The 18,038-nt window shown below is 39.7% G+C and overlaps 1 protein-coding gene across 3 annotated transcripts in view; it reads right to left on the bottom strand.

Moving 5' to 3' along the window:
• Window positions 1-325: 325 nt before the first annotated feature.
• The window catches only part of LOC119782901 (kynurenine 3-monooxygenase), a 48,941-nt gene continuing 31,228 nt past the window's right edge, over window positions 326-18,038 (bottom strand). For 2 of the 3 annotated variants that reach the window (XM_038284097.1, XM_038284095.1), the window contains exons 8-16: window positions 16,829-16,994; window positions 16,605-16,676; window positions 14,527-14,648; window positions 13,853-14,000; window positions 13,716-13,773; window positions 13,540-13,622; window positions 10,114-10,215; window positions 6,483-6,542; window positions 722-895 (exon numbers count right to left, since the gene is read on the bottom strand). In XM_038284097.1, coding sequence (XP_038140025.1) covers window positions 722-895; window positions 6,483-6,542; window positions 10,114-10,215; window positions 13,540-13,622; window positions 13,716-13,773; window positions 13,853-14,000; window positions 14,527-14,648; window positions 16,605-16,676; window positions 16,829-16,994 — 985 coding nt within the window. Of the gene's footprint in view, window positions 896-6,482; window positions 6,543-10,113; window positions 10,216-13,539; window positions 13,623-13,715; window positions 13,774-13,852; window positions 14,001-14,526; window positions 14,649-16,604; window positions 16,677-16,828; window positions 16,995-18,038 lie in introns of all 3 variants that reach the window. The other variant, XM_038284098.1, reaches the window with a different exon arrangement.

Here is an 18,038-nt window from a genome sequence, read left to right as displayed (position 1 = left end):
TTTTTTTTTTATTCCTACTCTTCTTCAATTCCAGGTGCTTTAACACCATCAGGTGGAAAGGAGTGTAACTGGGGAATGTATATTCATATTTTTAAGTTTGTGATTTGTACTTATATTGCTGCAAACCTGTAACTTCTTAGCTTTTATTCAAATAAATGAAACATTTGATGTGACATGAATGAAAGAGCTGCCAAAATAGAACACTGCATTGATGTGGGAGAAGATCTCTTTTTGTGTGAAGTTTGAGAATCAGTAAAACATGCGCACTTTGGTTATATTTTATTATTTTTAGGCATTGATTTATGCTTATCTTTTTCTCAGATTTATTGTGTTCTAGACCAATTAATAATAAACATAATACAAATTCACAACAATTTTTAGGGACTTTAATGTGGAAAACAAATGCCAAATGTTATGGGTCATAGAGCATTTTAAACATGATGTTTAGGAACAAAAGGAAACAGCATTTAATAAAAATGTTCATGAAATGCGAGTTCATCTTTTAATTGAAAAATCTACTTAATCACATCTATAGTCACTCTTAAACCGTATGTTATACATTAGCTATCTCTGCTTCATGGTGAGTCAGTCAATATGACAGAAAACAAAATTTCCTGGCACTGTTGGTGGGGAACCAGGCAATTTAATGAAAGTCTAATTAAATTTGGACGCCCCTCAGTTCATTCCCATGGTCTCACACTCCAGTCGCTGCACCTGTCTGTCAGATCTGAGAGAGGGTGCCAACACTCTGGGGGGCTTTGAGAGCTACAAGCTTGTTCCAGATTTTCTCAGCAGAGACAACAAGCTTGTTGATATTTGCAGGGTTTTTAATGAGCAGGTAGGAACCTCCGAAAACAGCCCCCACAGCTCCAAGCAGCAGGCCACGGTTTATTACCTGCGTACAGAAAAAGACATTAACAGGACTTAATTGGCTTGGATTTAGTCCTTCATTGGCTCGTATCCAAGCCCTCACTTATTTTATAGATTTGCAAAAAAACATATCCAGAGAAAAACATGTCTGTTTTTTTCACCTTGACATCTCTGACAGAGTTTTTTTGTTTTGTATCAACTGAGAGTTCAAACCCGTTCAAAGCATACTAATGTAAATAATTATCCAAATCGATGAATATTTTTTTCTCTCCTTGTGAATCAAAGACATCAGAAAGATTTAATGAGGAAAAAATAGATATGTTGATTGGCTGTTCTAGACAGGAGCGAACAGGGGCCAGTGTAGACCTGGTCCTGGCCCCTGCTATGGCCCCCTGTAATGAAGACATAATATTAAATAACTTTCATATAATGATACGCAGAAACCTAGGCTGATTGTTCCCCTTGATAAGTTTCATATTTTACCTTTACAGTTTTACTTATAGATTTTAGATTAGAGATGTGCATGTACAACTGCAGCCATATTTAGATGGGATCAAGGTTTTTATCTGCTGGTTTAGCTCTAGAGCTATAATTAGCTCTTTGGTTCTATAGCTAACATAATATATGTTAGCTATAGAACCATTGGGGTAGTGGGTAGCGTCCATAATTTACTCGAAACGAAGTCATTTAGAATGTTTTTAGAGCATAAACAGTAGTGTATAGGATTTCCTAAAAGAGCGCTCATGCGAGTTCACGAGTCTACGGAAACCGTGGCAGACTAAACCAGATGAAAGTGCGCATTCAGCTCGGCAAAGAACTCATGCTCTTCCTCAACACTGAAGTCCTCAGACATTTTTCTCTCGTTGTTTCTTTCTTTGCACAGGTAAACAGCACATTTCTTCTTCTACGCTTGCATTATCGACAGAGCAGACGCTGAATGCGCACTTTCATCTGGTTTGGTCTGCCGCGGTTTCCGTAGTGTCGTGAACTCGCATGCGCGAGCTTTTAGGAAATCCTATACACTACTGTTTATGCTCTAAAAACATTCTAAATGACTTCGTTTCCAGTAAATTATAGACGCTACCCACTCAGGACACTTGGAATACATTGGACGAGCAGTATGGAGGAATATTGACACGTTTTTTGTGGACTTTTATGGACCTTTCTTTTTTTTTTTTTTTTTTTTTTTTTTTTACAGTGTCCTGTCTGGCAAGGTGGCAATAAGAATAATTGTCTTGATGCCAAAAGGAGCCCAACAGATTTTACTTTCACAAGTGTAGCGGTATCGCAATTGCCATACCGCTCCACTTGTTTCATGTATATAAATTGCTTTATTATACTTATGCAGGGAGTTTTACAGTTCATATGGACACTGCAATGTAAGTAGAGCAGAAAAACAGAAGAAGAAGAAGGAAAAAGAAAAAGAAAAAAACAGGACAAAAGATGAAAGAAAGAGGAGATAGGAAGGAGACAATGACAAAACATTTTCAGTCTGCTTCAACACCTGTAATGAGATGGAGAAAAAAAAAAAAAAAAAAAGAAAAAAGAACAGCACAACCAAAAAACATGGTACGAGATATACAATAAAGCAAACACCTTGAAACTATCACTAAAGTAATATTATTAAGTCTGACATGTACTCTGTGTTACCTGAAGATATGAATGTGGGGTTTCTGTTTGGAAGTGAATCTCTAAGTACCTGAAGCCTAGCACCTGTAGTTGTTTGTGAGGGTGAACTTGTGCATGTAAAGTTTTAACCATAGAAAAAAATGCTCAATAGTGGTTGTGGAGAGCCGGAGAGGCACACCCCCCAGAGCACTGAGTCCAGCGCCGGGAGACCCAAAGCCCCAGGCACCCAAGGGGACCCCAGAAGCGAAGGCACCAAGGCGGGGCCAGCCCCGGAAATCAGACCCCACCAAGGCAGGAGGAGAGACAGCCACGAGGAAGCCCCCCAGCCACCGCCATGCCGGCGCCCCGGGGAGCCGCGGGGACGAGTCCGCGGGCCCCGCCGGCAGCCGGCCACCCCGAAGTAGGGCCGGGCGCCGAACACCAGCCCCCCCCACGGCGCCGACCGAAACGCCTCAGCCCCACAGAGCACCGAAACACGCCCCGCCCCCCAGCACCAAGCCCCGGCGACCGGCCGCAACACCCACCGCGACCGCACCACCCAGGAAAACACTAAGACGGCCCCGCCCCCGGCCGGGGCCCATGCGCATCCGCCGCGAACCGGCCACGAGCGCCGCGGGACCCCCCCCAAAACGCCCCCCCGGCCAAAAGCGCAGCCCCACCCCCACCAAGACCGATGCCAACAGCGCGCAACGAAACACACCGCGCACAGAATCAGCCCGAGAGCAGAAAAGCCGCCCGGCGCAAAACCGCAAGAGGACCTTATGGACCTTTCTGCCTCGGGCGCCATAGACCTCCATTATTTGAATGTCAGCAGACAGCAAGAAGCCTCCCAGATCTCCAGATGCATTTGAGAGATCAAAAAAGTACTCCAGAGTGTTGTTCAGCATGGGGGTGAGTAGAAAATGAAGACTAATCATGTTTTGGGTGTACTATCCCTTTAATTAATGGAAATTTTCATATACCGTAATTTTCGGACTATAAGCCGCACCTGAATATAAGCCGCAGAAGCTAAATTGCATGATTTCTACATATACAACCTCCACCGGACTATAAGCCGCAAGTTTTTTATCTTTAATTGCCATATGGTTCGTGCACAGAGAGGATTGTCGGGAAAGAGGCAACTGTTTGGGTAAGCTCCTATTTATTAACATTTCAACACAATTGATTTGAGACAATTCTTCCTGCTGGCGTTTCCAATGTCTCACCATTGACTTGTTGATTCCAAGGTTACATGCAGCGGTTCTATTTCCTTCGTTTTCTGCCAAATTGACTGCCTTTAACTTAAAAGCTGCATCATATGCATTTCAAAGTTTGTTTTCCATGATGAGGGTTTCACACAAACTGTCTTGCGCTCGCAATGTCCGTCTTTCTCGGAGTCTGCTTCCGGAGGACGTCCGCATTCCAACGCGGCTACTTGTGTGTTGAAGCAAATGTGACGTCAACATGGTGGATTGTAAAATCCATAGATTTAGGTACCGTATTACCCTAGTGGCCGTTAGCTGTAGAAGTCCATAGATAAGCTGCATTGTTATATAAGCCGCAAGGTCGGAAAAATGGTTGAAAAATGGTGAAAAGTCGCGGCTTATAGCCCGAAAATTACGGTAGTTGAAAAGTGAACCCAGTTTTTAATGTCTTTTCAACATCTATTATTGAACTAAAAGAGGGACAAAATTAGAACGCCCAAACAGCCCAATTTTCAACAATGATTTTTGTAATAAATAAAGAATGTGACGGACCGATTCCAAAAAGTTAAAAAACAATTCACTGGACTTTGTTTCAAAGTTTGAAGACGTTTTGCTTCCCATCCAGGAAGCTTTTTCAATTCAAAATGTTAGAAATAGTGTTGAGTTCCAGGCTTTATAGAGTGGACCAAAGCCTTGTTTTGGCTTAGACAACACGCAACCTGAACCGGATGAACGGGTCTGTCCCTTTGGAATGGCGGTCGTTTGGGTTCTTTGTTCGGCTGTAATACCCGATACCTGTCTATGTCTCTGAAAGGGGGTCGTTAAAGGCCTGGTTAAACAGGTAAGGTGTTTTGTCCCCTTGTAAGGTCTGACAAACCGCCCACATTTAGCCAAACAACCAACGTCTAAATGATCTCTGGTGTTTTGGAGGGATGGAACTGAGCACAGGAAGATGTTCAAAGATTACGATAATGATTTATCACCAAACCCGACTTTAAAAAATCTTAAATTTCTCCCTGACATGTCTGTGTCGCTTGATCTTAATGATGGTACAGAATGCAGTTATTCTGAAATTACATTAAAATATGGTATACTCTATACTATACTATTAGGCAAGGCAAGGCAAGGCAAATTTATTTGTATAGCACAATTCAGTACAAAGACAATGCAAAGTGCTTTAAATGATTAAAATATAGGAAAATAAAACAGAATCAAAGCAAGAAGGGAAAAATAAAAAATAAATCCAATAAAAAATGCAGAAACAAAAAAGAATATTAAAAACAGTTGGACTAAAGAAAATAAAAAAGTTGAACTAATGATGTTTCAGTTGAACTGTTTAACTAGAACAGTCGAAGGCAATCCTAAACAAATGTTTTTTTAGTCTTGATGTAAAGGAACTCAGGCTTTTCTCACTTTTACAGTTTTCTGGAAGTTTGTTCCAGATAAGTGGAGCATAGGAACTAAATGCTGCTTCTCCATGTTTAGTTCTGGTTCTAGGTATGCAGAGCAGGCTGGAGCCAGAAGACCTGAGTGGTCTGGAGGGTTGATACACTGATAGCAAGTCTGTGATGTATTTAGGTGCTAAGCCATTCAGAGATTTATAGACTAACAGAAGTATTTTAAAATCTATTCTCAGAGATACAGGGAGCCAGTGTAAGGACTTTAGAACTGGGGTGATGTGCTCTACTTTCTTAGTCTTAGTGAGGACACGGGCAGCAGCGTTCTGGATCAGCTGCAGCTGTCTGATCCACTTTTTAGGCAGACCGGTGAAAACACCGTTGCAGTAATCAATTCGACTAAAAATAAACGCATGGATTAGTTTTTCCAGATCATGCTGAGACATTAGTCCTTAAATCCTGGAAATGTTCTTCAGGTGATAGAAAGCCGACCGTGTAATTGTCCTTAAATGCTTTTGGAGGTTCAAGTCTGAATCCAGCACTACACCTAGATTTCGGGCCTGATCAGTGGTTACTGGCTGAAGCGACTGAAGCTGTGTGCTAACTTTAGATCTCTCCTGTATTGGTCCAAAGATGATTACTTCAGTTTTGTTTTTATTCAGTTGAAGAAAATTATGGGTGACATCTGGAGGCAGATGGTTTGTTTTATTCTGTAGGTCTAACTGTTTATTTGTCAAATAAAACATAAATGGATTACTTTGTGCTGGTCTGTAACATAAAACCCTGATCTTAACCCGATAAAGTAAAAAACATGAATCATTTTGCAAGGTACAGTAACTAAATCTGCATTGACTTGGTAACTATTAATTCCTGTGAAATGCCTTTTTTGTTAAGTGAAACAAATTTGTTTTTCACTATTATTACTCACTGTTTGTCCTTCATGTTTTATTAGCCTCTTTCTGATGCTTAGCAAAGACTCACAGCGATGCCCTCATTGATCTCCATCTTCTATCACGGACATGCAGCTTCATGAGGTCATTTTTTATTCTCCTTCATATTCAATGTGTCCTTTGCCAACACATTCCTTTGGGTCTAAACGATTTACAAGGGAGGCTGTGAAATCCCTGCTGTCTCTCTGACTATGAGCGCAGAAGCCATTAGCACAAGCCAGGGAATTACTGGCTTATCTACAGCCAAGCATGAGAAATCTGAGAACTTTCTGCTCCACACAGCAGCAAGGACACAATCTTAATAGTGCAATCAGTGAAAATCCCATTCTGCTTTTATCTCCTGTGTATTTAATGCTGCGACTTTAAGAAAGTCATAGATTAAGAAACTCTGATATTTACAGGGAGAAAAAACTATTAAGAGCAAATTAAGATAATAGAAGAAAGAAACTCACTTTGTTCTGCCAAAGCCAGCGCTCCACAGCTACATGGTATCTAGTCCTGGTGAAAGTGACCTGAAAACAGAAATTTTTGGTGGACAGATGCAGAACAGCAGACTATCAGACACTGGCGAAGAAAAGTAAAAAATGTTCAAGTACATCATTTTAAAAGTAGCATAATGACACTCGTATTCATTTGGAAGTAGATTTTTTTTGTCGAGAGAATGAAATATCAGCACCAAACGTCTGTGTACAGCAACATATAATAAAAACAAATCAGTTTTATAATTTATACTTCATTTTTGAAGTAGATTAGCACATCGGCGTCGCCAGACCCCATTTACTGGGGCACGTGCCCCAGTATAAATGAGCTGTGCCCCAGTATAAATCTCATGAATATTTGCAACAGTATTACATTTTTTTAATGCATCAATTTAGATAATTCCAACGGGAGGAGACGTATATTTCTACTCAAAAGCGCAGCAAGTGTGTCGGTAACTCCAAATTGAGGATGTATTAGCGCCCCCACATCAGCGCATGTCACTGCATGAACTGCAGGTAAACTAACGCGCTGCTCTCAACTGAGTTGGATGGGACACTGTGCGGCCACGACGCATTTTTAGTTCTGGTAACGTTTCTTACCTGTCAATTTTATTATTTTCCCAGTGAAACCACATGATTTATAGGCTCCTAACTGAAAATTACTGCATTGTTTTGTAGATGGATATCAGGAAATTCCTCACACGAAGCAGAGACAGGGAAGCAGTAAAACAAGATGAGAGAGAGGGAGGTAAGGTCCCGTTATGAATTAGTGATTTAAGCTCAGCAGTTACATTAGGAACGTTATAAGCAATATGATAGATATTTACATAATTATAAATTTACGTTTTTTAATGTTTGCTGTAGAGAATGAGAATGAAGGTGCTGGAGTAGGAAAGGGAGGAGGAGGCGAGACTGACAGGCAAGAGAAAGGAGAGAGACAGGACCATGAAGGTGATGAGGGAGCAACAACCAGCTTCCACAAACAAGAAGGGGACATTAGTGACTTAGGGGGAAAGCCTGATGGTCCTAAACAAGTGAAGTTGTCCCACTATCCCCAGGACAAATTTGGAGTAAAAAAACGTTCATTTCATTCAAAATGGTTTGAGCTTTTCCTGGTTAAAAAAGAAAGCCTTGTCATCAAGGATATGCAGTGTGTTTTCAACATGCTTGATAACATCATGTTCCCAACACTAACGCAGGTCATCCAGATCTCCCTCACAATCACAATCAACAGCTGGAGTTGTGAAAGGTCATTCAGTGTGTTAAGAAGGATCCACACTTGGCCGAGGTGCACAATGGGACAAGACAGGCTCCATCATCTTGCTATTTTATCAGTTGAAAAGGAAGAACTTTCTAAGCTGAGTCACAGTCAAGTGATTGACCGCTTTGCAAAAATGATAAATAGGAGGTACACTTTAATGCTCATAAAATAAAATAAAAACTTAGCTCAGGATGAGTTAAACTTTCCCCCGAACTAAAACTCTGAAACCTAGGAATTAATGATTACTTCAGAATGTGTATAAGGAAACTTTTTATTTGTCAAAGTTGTTGATGTCTTATTTTTTATAGCTGCAATGTTGAAAATGTTCATGTTTGTTAAAACAAATATGCTCTTACACTTATTAATATCTCAACTGGTAATTTTGGTAGGAATGTATCAGGGTTGGGCAGTGTGCTTGTCTGTATTTATGTATGGAAGGAGGGGCATATGCACTAGGGGGCCAGTGCCCCAGTAAAGCTTTGTGCTTAGCAACGCCCCTGGATTAGCATCTTTTTTTAGCTCCTACAAAACTTGGCTTAAGGTAAGTGACTCCAAAACTGTCCCATGTTGATAGGATATCAGTAGATGGTACAACATATGAATGCAGGAATACATAGGTTTGTAGTTGTTATTTATCTTATTAGGGTTGTCACGATACTAAACTTTTCAACTCGATACCGATACTAAGGAAAATATTCGATACTCGATACCATTTTCGATACCACAAGGATAAAATTTCAACAGAAATATTTTGATTAATAATTAAAACACAATAAATAAATATTTACAATAAACAATAAGAACAACATTTTGAGGTTTTTTTCTGTGCACAGTATTTAGCAAGCTTGATAAAAAACTTCCAAAATTAAAATTAAGTTTTCCTTACTTGGCTGTGCTTTGCACACATGACAATGACACTAGCCAAACCGGTTAAGAAACAAAAATAATTCTCAGCAGCTGCACCTCTTACAAAAAAAGTCTGAAACTGAAAAGTGCAGAGAATTATTCAATCACACAGTGTTCTGAAAGTGCATTGTCCTCTATTCTGCACTTTAGATGAATGACTGCTTAGGTGCGACTGGTACTCGATACTTTTGAAAATGAGTATTGTATCCGGATACAACGTTTCAGTATCGATACTTTTTGAGTATCGATACTTTTGACAACCCTATATCTTATTATTAGTTTTCATTAGCTGTGGCTTTGTCAAATACTGGAATGCATTACAGAGACAAGTTAGATGATTTGTCCTTAAAAAGATACTAAATAAAGATGGTTGTTGTTGGCATAGATCCAAAAGAAGTGGAGAAATGCAAAATGGAAGTTTATTCAACAATGTTTTTTCTGTTAAAGGAGCTGATATTTGCTTATAAGGGGTTTAAATGCATATGCGACCTTCGTTTATTGTCTCAAAATTTAAATAAATGTAAATTTATGATTACTTTAAAGTCTTTACAAGTACGGAACAGAAATGCTTGCATTTAGAAGTAATATTCAAGCATTTCTATTCCACTCTTCACTGTTTACACGGATAAAGATGGTCTTAAAGGTCCATCCACTTTTTTAATACCCTTGACCGCTACAATACTTAACCATTGTGATTCTCTTGCATAGAAAGGTAAAATTGAAATGCCGCAACCCAGCTCTTTAAACAGTCATAATAATGTGCTGCAGCTGCAGCAGGCGTGACATCATGTGAGAACTATTTATAGCACTTTAAAACATCTTTGGGATGACCAGGTTTATCTTACCACAATGTTAAATAAGGAGGAATAGTAAGGGTAAATAAACACTACCTACTAACTTAGGAGTTGTTTGAGAGACATGCCAGAAAAATATAAAATAATAATGACAGAAAACCTTTTTTTATCTGTCCTATCATCACAGATGCAGAGATATAAATTTCCTAAACTTAAATTTTTCTGTTACAGGAACAGTTTACTTTCTTCAGATGAGTCTAGGATTGAGTTTTTCAGCAACAAACAATCCAGGTGGATCTCGTAAGTATGGAAGAGAATCCATGATGCTGTGGGCCCATTTCTAGTCCCATTTCCAAATAAAACCCAATAAAAAAAACAAGGAATTATCTGAAGAAATCCCAATAAAAGATCAAGGACTCTGGATAATTATCTGAGATGTGGAAGATCTGTCCAACAGGGTAGGAGAAACAAAAGTGCTGCCTTAACATTGTTTTTTTTTAAGTACATTTACTCAGATTTGATTAATTATTTCAAGTTTGTTGAGTGAGATTAATTAAGCTTCTGCAGTAAAAGATCTAATGTCATTTTGGAGGATGCTTTAGAATTGGCAGCAGTGATGATCAGCCACTGAGGACATACTTACCATGGTGTAAAGTGGAATAATGGTCTTTGGCATGAGGAAGTGAAGAAGATTATCCACATGTTTCCTGAAAATGAACCATTTGGAGTTGACATGCGCTCGCATCTGGAAAGCAAAACAGCAGATGTGTTTGTGAGTCATGTCAGCGATGCCAAATTTCATTTCTTAAGTCAAGAGTCCTCGGATTTTTAGCTTAGATGGGGACCAGTAATGGGATTTTATTAGAAACCATCACTGAATCGTGAGTCTGTTTTTGCCTGAGGTTATTTCTTCCTTTCTGTGCTTTTTCCCTCTGACTGAGACCCCTATGTATTTATTTGTAATTGGAACTGTTATAACACATATACTCCACTTCTCAGTTTTGGATGCCTTTTAGAATCCTTCCTTTTGATTTAACAGCAAATTGTGTTTTTTTGCAGAGGGCCAAACTGTGTGTCTCTCCTGCTTTCAGCATATGATTTACTAACCCCTAAGCTCCTTTGGCCTACCTCAGTTAGCAGCCCCAGTATGCAGGATGGAAATCCTTAAGTGAGAAGCTTTTAGCATTCATGTTGCAAGTCGCCAAATCAATCTGCCCGAGGAGCTGAGAGGAGCAGTAAGCGTGAAAATCTTTAAACAGAAATCTCTTTACCATGGTTTTCATTACGACTGGTTTAAAGGTATTACTGACATCTTAATCTTTTTTCCACGACTCTCTCAGCAGCAATGAAGAACCACGTTAGGCACTTGAAGCAATGCTCTGATTCGGATGTTATTTTGATGCATGCAGACCCGTCATCAGTATGCAAATTATTTAATTTTGTAAGCCGTAGCCACATCTACAACTGAAGGACATATGGTAAGTGGTGGCATGAGAAATGGAGTAAAGCAGTGTAAGAAGGTCACCAGACACAGATGATAACTTATAGATGACATCAGACCTCATCAGCATCAGCTTTTGATGAGGCTTGGAGGTTGTTTTTTTTGAGAGCAGGTGGCTGTGGGTGTGCAAATGCCCGGGGAATACATTCCCATTTATTCTGAGCAAACAAGTGACTCAAAATAGAAAAAGAAAAGAGTTTTTTTTTCTCAAAGCTCTATATAACAAAAAAAAGGGCATGCAGGAGCTCACATAAATTTGTTTCTAAGACTAAATGTTTATAGCTGATTGTTTCTTAATTAGCTGTATATAAATCTGAGGATGGACAGAAATCGGACTTATGTCAAGACAGCTTATCTGTTATTTTGCAGACTTATTGCAATTTCCATCTGTAGTAAAATGGGAGGCAGATCTTTTAATCATCAGGCCCCTCTCTTTCGGAACCAAATACCAGTTTTAGTCTGTGAGGCAGACATCCTGTCTACTTATAAGATAAGACTTAAAATGTTCATATTTTATAAAGCTTAGACTGAGCTATCTCTATACCTATGCTGCTATAGGCTTACATTGCTGGAGGACATAATAATCACTTTCATTATTCTATTTCATGCTACGTCTATTCTTCCATTCTACAGTATTTGTTAGTTCAGCCCCTAACTGTATGATCTCATTATAGTAGCTTTATCTGATCTGTTCCTGTTTGGTTGTGACGATAGGAGAGAATATCAGCTGGGCTGCTGCCATTAATACCTTAAATTCTAGAAGATAGAGTTGGGCTTGTTTTCAGTGGTAAGTCCTGTGTCTCTTTTGACATAGCTATGTATTCGGGTTTCACTGTGACTAACTGTTTGTGCTCTTTCATCCCTTTCCCATGAGGACCAACTCCTATTTTGTTTACTTCTTTCTAGACGGAGAACCATGCAAACTGTTACCACTGCTAACATAAGAGTATTTATGGGTCAGTGCACTGTCCCATAAATATGTTCCTTTTTTATGTCTGCTTTTCTCTCCTTGAATCCCCAGTCAGTCTCCGCAGAGGGCAAGTTATACTGAGCCTGGTTCTTCTGACGTTTTCTTCCCATTAATGGGGAGTTTTTCCTTTCCACAGTTGCTGTATGCATGGTAGTTGTGGGGGATTGCTGTAGAGTCAAAGACACAGTCAGAGACTTGTTGCAATTATCTGGTTTTCCTGAAATAATTTAGAAAACTTCACCAACCTGACAGTATGATCTGGTTGAATTGTCTCTGGACAGTGTCATGAGATGATGTGTTTGGAATTCGAGCTATATAAATAAACTGAATTAAAAATGTAATTCGTCATCAGCTTTATTTGACCCTGGAGAAAGTTAAGGAAACTAAACATAATCTATTAGAATAATGCTTCCGATGGGTTGCAGAGATGGGCTCTTTGCTACTCTACAATTGATTGGGCCTGAAAGTGAGAGATTTCTGCATTGACTTTTGTGACGCCTTGATCAAGATCACTCAAATTTCATTACCCTTTAATTAAAGGTATACTATGCAACCCGGTGTTGATTTTCCAGCGAAGCTCCCCCCAGAGGACGAAAGTAAAAGTGCACTGTCGTAAATATGCTCAGCTGTTCTCCTGGTTTCTCCGTCAAGCCAGGTTGTTTTGAGCTTAGCAGACAGGCGAACGCAACGAATCACCATGTCTATTGCGGTAAGTGACTATTTTGTTCCAATTTTTGAGTTGGAAAATTTTGCATGTTTTCATACATTATTTGTTATGCATGTGTCTAAATGTTTTTCTCGCTGGTTCCGCCATGATAACTGCACAAATATCGCCACTGTGCTAGCAACGAGCATGCCTTTCACTGGGGGCGTGTAGCAGTTCTCGCCGTAAAGCAAGACCGACTCTCGCGATGCACGAGACTTCTGAGCCTGTGGGTGCGGGCCGAGGGCTCCTGCAATTGCTAGTACGGTATTTCCCCTACAGACCACCAGGGCGGCCGAGAAAACCTTTGTTCGACCTGAAATGACTCATTTAATCATCCAAAACGTTATGGAACACATTAATTAACTGAAAAGTGTTGCATAGTATGCCTTTAAGAACCCTTTTTTTTTTGCTGTGGGGAAAAAGAAAAAAACTTTTTCAGGTAAAGCTTTTGGAAACAGCGCTGGTAGTGTCCAAAGAGTGGCTGCTTTAGCTCAGAAAGTCTCAATCCCTTCCTATCAGATCTCCATCAGACAGCTGTTCCTCTCAAGATAGATAGACAGACATACAGATAAATAGATATGAAAAAAGAGGAGCTGACATTCTTTCAACACATATTTAACTCTGCTTTACTTTAATTGGCCAAGTTAAGGATAAACTTTTAAATGTTTAACTCATCAATACGGATGCTATCAACTCTTACTGACGTGGCATTAGTAATGCAGTTTTGCTGACATTAATCTGCAGAAGCTCAAAGGGAAAATGTATTTATTTCTTTTCAAATATCTACAACACTATATCTGCAGAATCATATATCATGTATGGATCAAAAACCCAAGTAGCTTGATTAGAATATGAAATCGGTGCATGTAAAGATCAAATTAAACTGCTTTACTTCGATATAGTTGTACATGGCCAGGTCTGCAATTGCATGGTCGTCTGGGACTCGCACCCTAGTGTACTCAGGCAGTACTGCACCTGTGCACAAACAGATAAAATATACCAGAAAGACTCTTATCTCCTGATGGCTTACTACGTATTATTAGTTTTTATTTAAAAAAAAACACTTACTGAGATCTTCATTGAACTGATTCATTATTTCATCAAAGACAATGCAGTCCTCAAAGCCCTGCAAAGCAAAAATGAAAGAATGGCTCCACATCTGATTCTTTGTTGCCCTATATTCTCCACCATCTAGAGTTACTCACAGCGTTCATCCCCTGGCCGTAGAAAGGCACCACAGCGTGGGCTGCGTCCCCCATGAGGACACATTTATCACCAATGTGATATGGGGAGCACTTAACGGACACCATGGCCTGCGCAGGCAGGCGGAAATAATCCCTCTTGAGTGCGTCACTGCAAAGGACAAATGGAAACAAAACAATTACAAACTTACTTAGAGCAACTGATCCAATCTGACGTTTTCTGCCTAAAAAATGAGGCTGCGTACTGTTCGCCACGGAAGCATCTGTCACAGCTGGGTTTTGTAAAACAGCACAATCTGTCTACTTTGGTTTGTAAATTAAATAAAAAAAAAAGAATGAAGGGGAAGAAAGAACACATTTAGCTATTCATGCCTGACCGTTCTGAATAAAATCAGCCTCCAGGATGAGGTAGGTAAATAAATTTCTCCAGCTTGATTAAGGCCACCTCCTGCATCCGCCCATCTATCCATCACTCTTTGCAGCTTAAATTAAAACCTAGTGGCAGAAATCTATAGGAGAGTAAGGTTTGCAATTTCACAGCCCGCTGCAGGTGTGTCTGCATTCTACTGGGCGACGGGTGTTGGAGATGTTTATGAAGACGACCTAATAGGCTGAATGATGTGGCAAAAGCTTAGGGGAAGATAGGAGGAACAGAGGGGAGGGAGAAGGTCACCCACACTCCGATTAAAGGGATTGAATCAGGGAAGTATTTTTGGAAAAACTCGATGACTTCATCTCCTGTGGTGATCTTCTCAAAATCTTCAAAGGGCATGAAGAGGGTGCAGGTAAAAGTCTTGTCCTAAATTGGAAAACAAACAAAGGATGCTGTGATATTTGCCTTAAAATACATCATGACGCACCTCCTGTCAAATGTCATTACGTTTGACAGGAGGTGCTCCACATCGGTGCTCCTCAAAATCCTCCAACAGAGCTAACCGTTGTCAGCAACCCCTAAAACAATGGCAACCAGGTAGAGTTATGCAAATGGATACGATGCAATTTAATTGTAACTTTAAAATGTAACATAAAATTATTAAAAGTCCAATTATATAACCAAATATACATTTATGATGATCAATTGAATAATTAAAAGGCTTTTTTTTTTAAATAAATAAATTTAAAATGTACGGTGGCCCTGAAGTGCAAACTGCAACTACAAATCTAAAAGCGCAACTACATTAAGAAAAACAAAACTATGTAAAGCAAAGCGCAACTACATTAAGGAAAACACAATTACATTAACCTACCGGAAAAGGTAGGTACCAGTGGGAAACATGAGACATCGCTGATTGGACGACGGCGCCGTTTGACCCTTGAACCGGAAGTCATTCTGCCTGCTGCGGCTTTTGAAAACATGGATATTGTCGGCCCCCCAAACATAGCTGCCGTTATCCAGGAATATTTTGAATCAGGACATACGTACGAGGTGATACTGGATATGCTCAAGACTAATCACGAAATTTCAGTTAGTTTGCGTACACTGAAGACACACTTAAAAGAAGCTGGACTGTTCAGACGACGCAACTTCCGGTTCAAGGGTCAAACGGCCCCGTCGTCCAATCAGCGATGTCTCTTGTTTCCCACTGGTACCTACCTTTTCCGGTAGGTTAATGTAATTGTGTTTTTCTTAATGTAGTTGCGCTTTGCTTTATGTAGTTTTGTTTTCCTTAATGTAGTTGCGTTTTGCTTTATGTAGTTTTGTTTTTCTTAATGTAGTTGCGCTTTGCTTTATGTAGTTTTGTTTTTCTTAATGTAGTTGCGCTTTGCTTTATGTAGTTTTGTTTTCCTTAATGTAGTTGCGCTTTGCTTTATGTAGTTTTGTTTTTCTTAATGTAGTTGCGCTTTGCTTTATGTAGTTGCGATTTCCTTAATGTAGTTGCGCTTTGCTTTGTGTAGTTTTATTTTTCTTAATGTAGTTGCGCTTTGCTTTATGTAGTTTTGTTTTCCTTAATGTAGTTGCGCTTTGCTTTATGTAGTTGCAATTTCCTTAATGTAGTTGCGCTTTTAGATTTGTAGTTGCAGTTTGCACTTCGGGGCCACCGTAAAAAGGTAATATAATTGCTTTACTTTATATTTATGAATAAATATATAATGAGGCAATTCTGCATATTTTTAGGGGCTGCCAGTCTGTTATTTTTAGGTCACAGGATGAAATGTTGAGTTAGTCTAGAGCAGGTGCGTCGCAATTTTTAAGATGCAAACCTGTAAGTCTGTAAATACATTTTTTTTTCTTCTTTAAACTCTTTTGCTTAAAAACTAAATGTAATTTTAAGTTTTAATGCATAGTCTAATTTGAAGCTTTTTAAATGATCCCTGATTGCTTTTTGAAGCGATGTTTAAACACTTTTATATGTTTACTTTTTTTTGTTTTACATTAAAGTTCTGTCAAACACCCCAAAAATTCCACACCAGAATTTTTGCAGGTAAACCAAACCTAAGGTCTGTGGACTTTATACCCAAAACTAATTCAACACCTCGAGTATATCTCATCTCCTGAGGAGTTAACCATAATCCTAACATTGGTGGATAAGAAATCTCAACCTAAGTTTAGTGGATTTAATATGAAGTCATTAAATCATCATTTGGACTGATTTTAATTGCAGTATTTATTGTAAAAACGTAAAAACACTCCTTTCAGTACCCCTGGAATTGTTTGGGACCAAATAGGAAGATATGCTGGTTGAGTTTTTCCCGTTTAACATTTAAACAATGTTTAAATGAAATCAATTCATATGGAAATATCCTTCAGACTCACCAGGTTAGGAAGTGCAATCATCATGAAAGTGTTTCTTGGCCAGATGTGCAGGAAATTTGGTTTCATAGCAAACTGAGGATGATGATAAAAAGATATTGACAGCAAAAGATATTAAGAAAGATGATCCTGAAAACTCAAAATTTTCTATGTTCAGTCGTTCTAAAAGCACTGTGTTTGGTAAATACACCATCTGAATGTCACCAAGGTGCAAAGAATCAACTGACCTCTCCGTCTTTTGGAGGTATGGTGAGCTCCATGTACCCATGAGGGATGTACGTCTGGCTGTAGTTGAAGCGGCTCCGGCGCATGAACTGCTTACGAACGGCAGAGAACGCTCCATCGCAACCGACGATCAGGTCCGCTTGAACCTGCGTCTTGGATCCGTCTGACCTGAGGTCACATAAGTTCACTTGAATGTAATCAAAACAATCCTTTCATCAGAGATCAGTCTAAGTGTTAAAGGAATAGTACACCCAAAACATGATTAGCCTTCATTTTCTACTCACCCCCATGCTGAACAACACTCTGGAGTACTTTTTTGATATCTCAAATGCATCTGGAGATCTGGGAGGCTTCTTGCTGTCTGCTGACATTCAAATAATGGAGGTGCCCAGCGCCCGAGGCAGAAAGGTCCATAAAAGTCCACAAAAAACGTGTCAATATTCCTCCATACTGCTCGTCCAATGTATTCCAAGTGTCCTGAGTGGGTAGCATCCAGAATTTACTCGAAACGAAGTCATTTAGAATGTTTTTAGAGCATAAACAGTAGTGTATAGGATTTCCTGAACGCGCGTTCACGACGCTACGGAAACCGCGGCAGACCAAACCAGATGAAAGTGCGCATTCAGCTCGGCAAAGAACTCATGCTCTTCCTCAACACTGAAGTCCTCAGACATTTTTCTTTCGTTGTTTCTTTCTTTGCACAGGTAAACAGCACATTTCTTCTTCTACGCTTGCATTATTGGCAGAGCAGACGCTGAATGCGCACTTTCATCTGGTTTGGTCTGCCGGCTTCCGTAGCGTCGTGAACGCGCAGGTGCGCACTTTCAGGAAATCCTATACACTACTGTTTATGCTCTAAAAACATTCTAAATGACTTCGTTTCGAGTAAATTCTGGATGCTACCCACTCAGGACACTTGGAATACATTGGACGAGCAGTATGGAGGAATATTGAAACGTTTTTTGTGGACTTTTATGGACCTTTCTGCCTCGGGCGCCATAGACCTCCATTATTTGAATGTCAGCAGACAGCAAGAAGCCTCCCAGATCTCCAGATGCATTTGAGATATCAAAAAAGTACTCCAGAGTGTTGTTCAGCATGGGGGTGAGTAGAAAATGAAGGCTAATCATGTTTTGGGTGTACTATTCCTTTAAAGCTCAGATTTAACAGACTGTCGTTTTCAGCACAGCACCTCACATAGTCCCATAACTC

This window comes from Cyprinodon tularosa, unplaced genomic scaffold (genome assembly GCF_016077235.1).
Source record: "Cyprinodon tularosa strain WSP-4 unplaced genomic scaffold, ASM1607723v1 ctg199, whole genome shotgun sequence".
NCBI classification, from domain to species: domain Eukaryota; kingdom Metazoa; phylum Chordata; class Actinopteri; order Cyprinodontiformes; family Cyprinodontidae; genus Cyprinodon; species Cyprinodon tularosa.
This window is presented reverse-complemented; position numbering and strand designations above follow the sequence as displayed.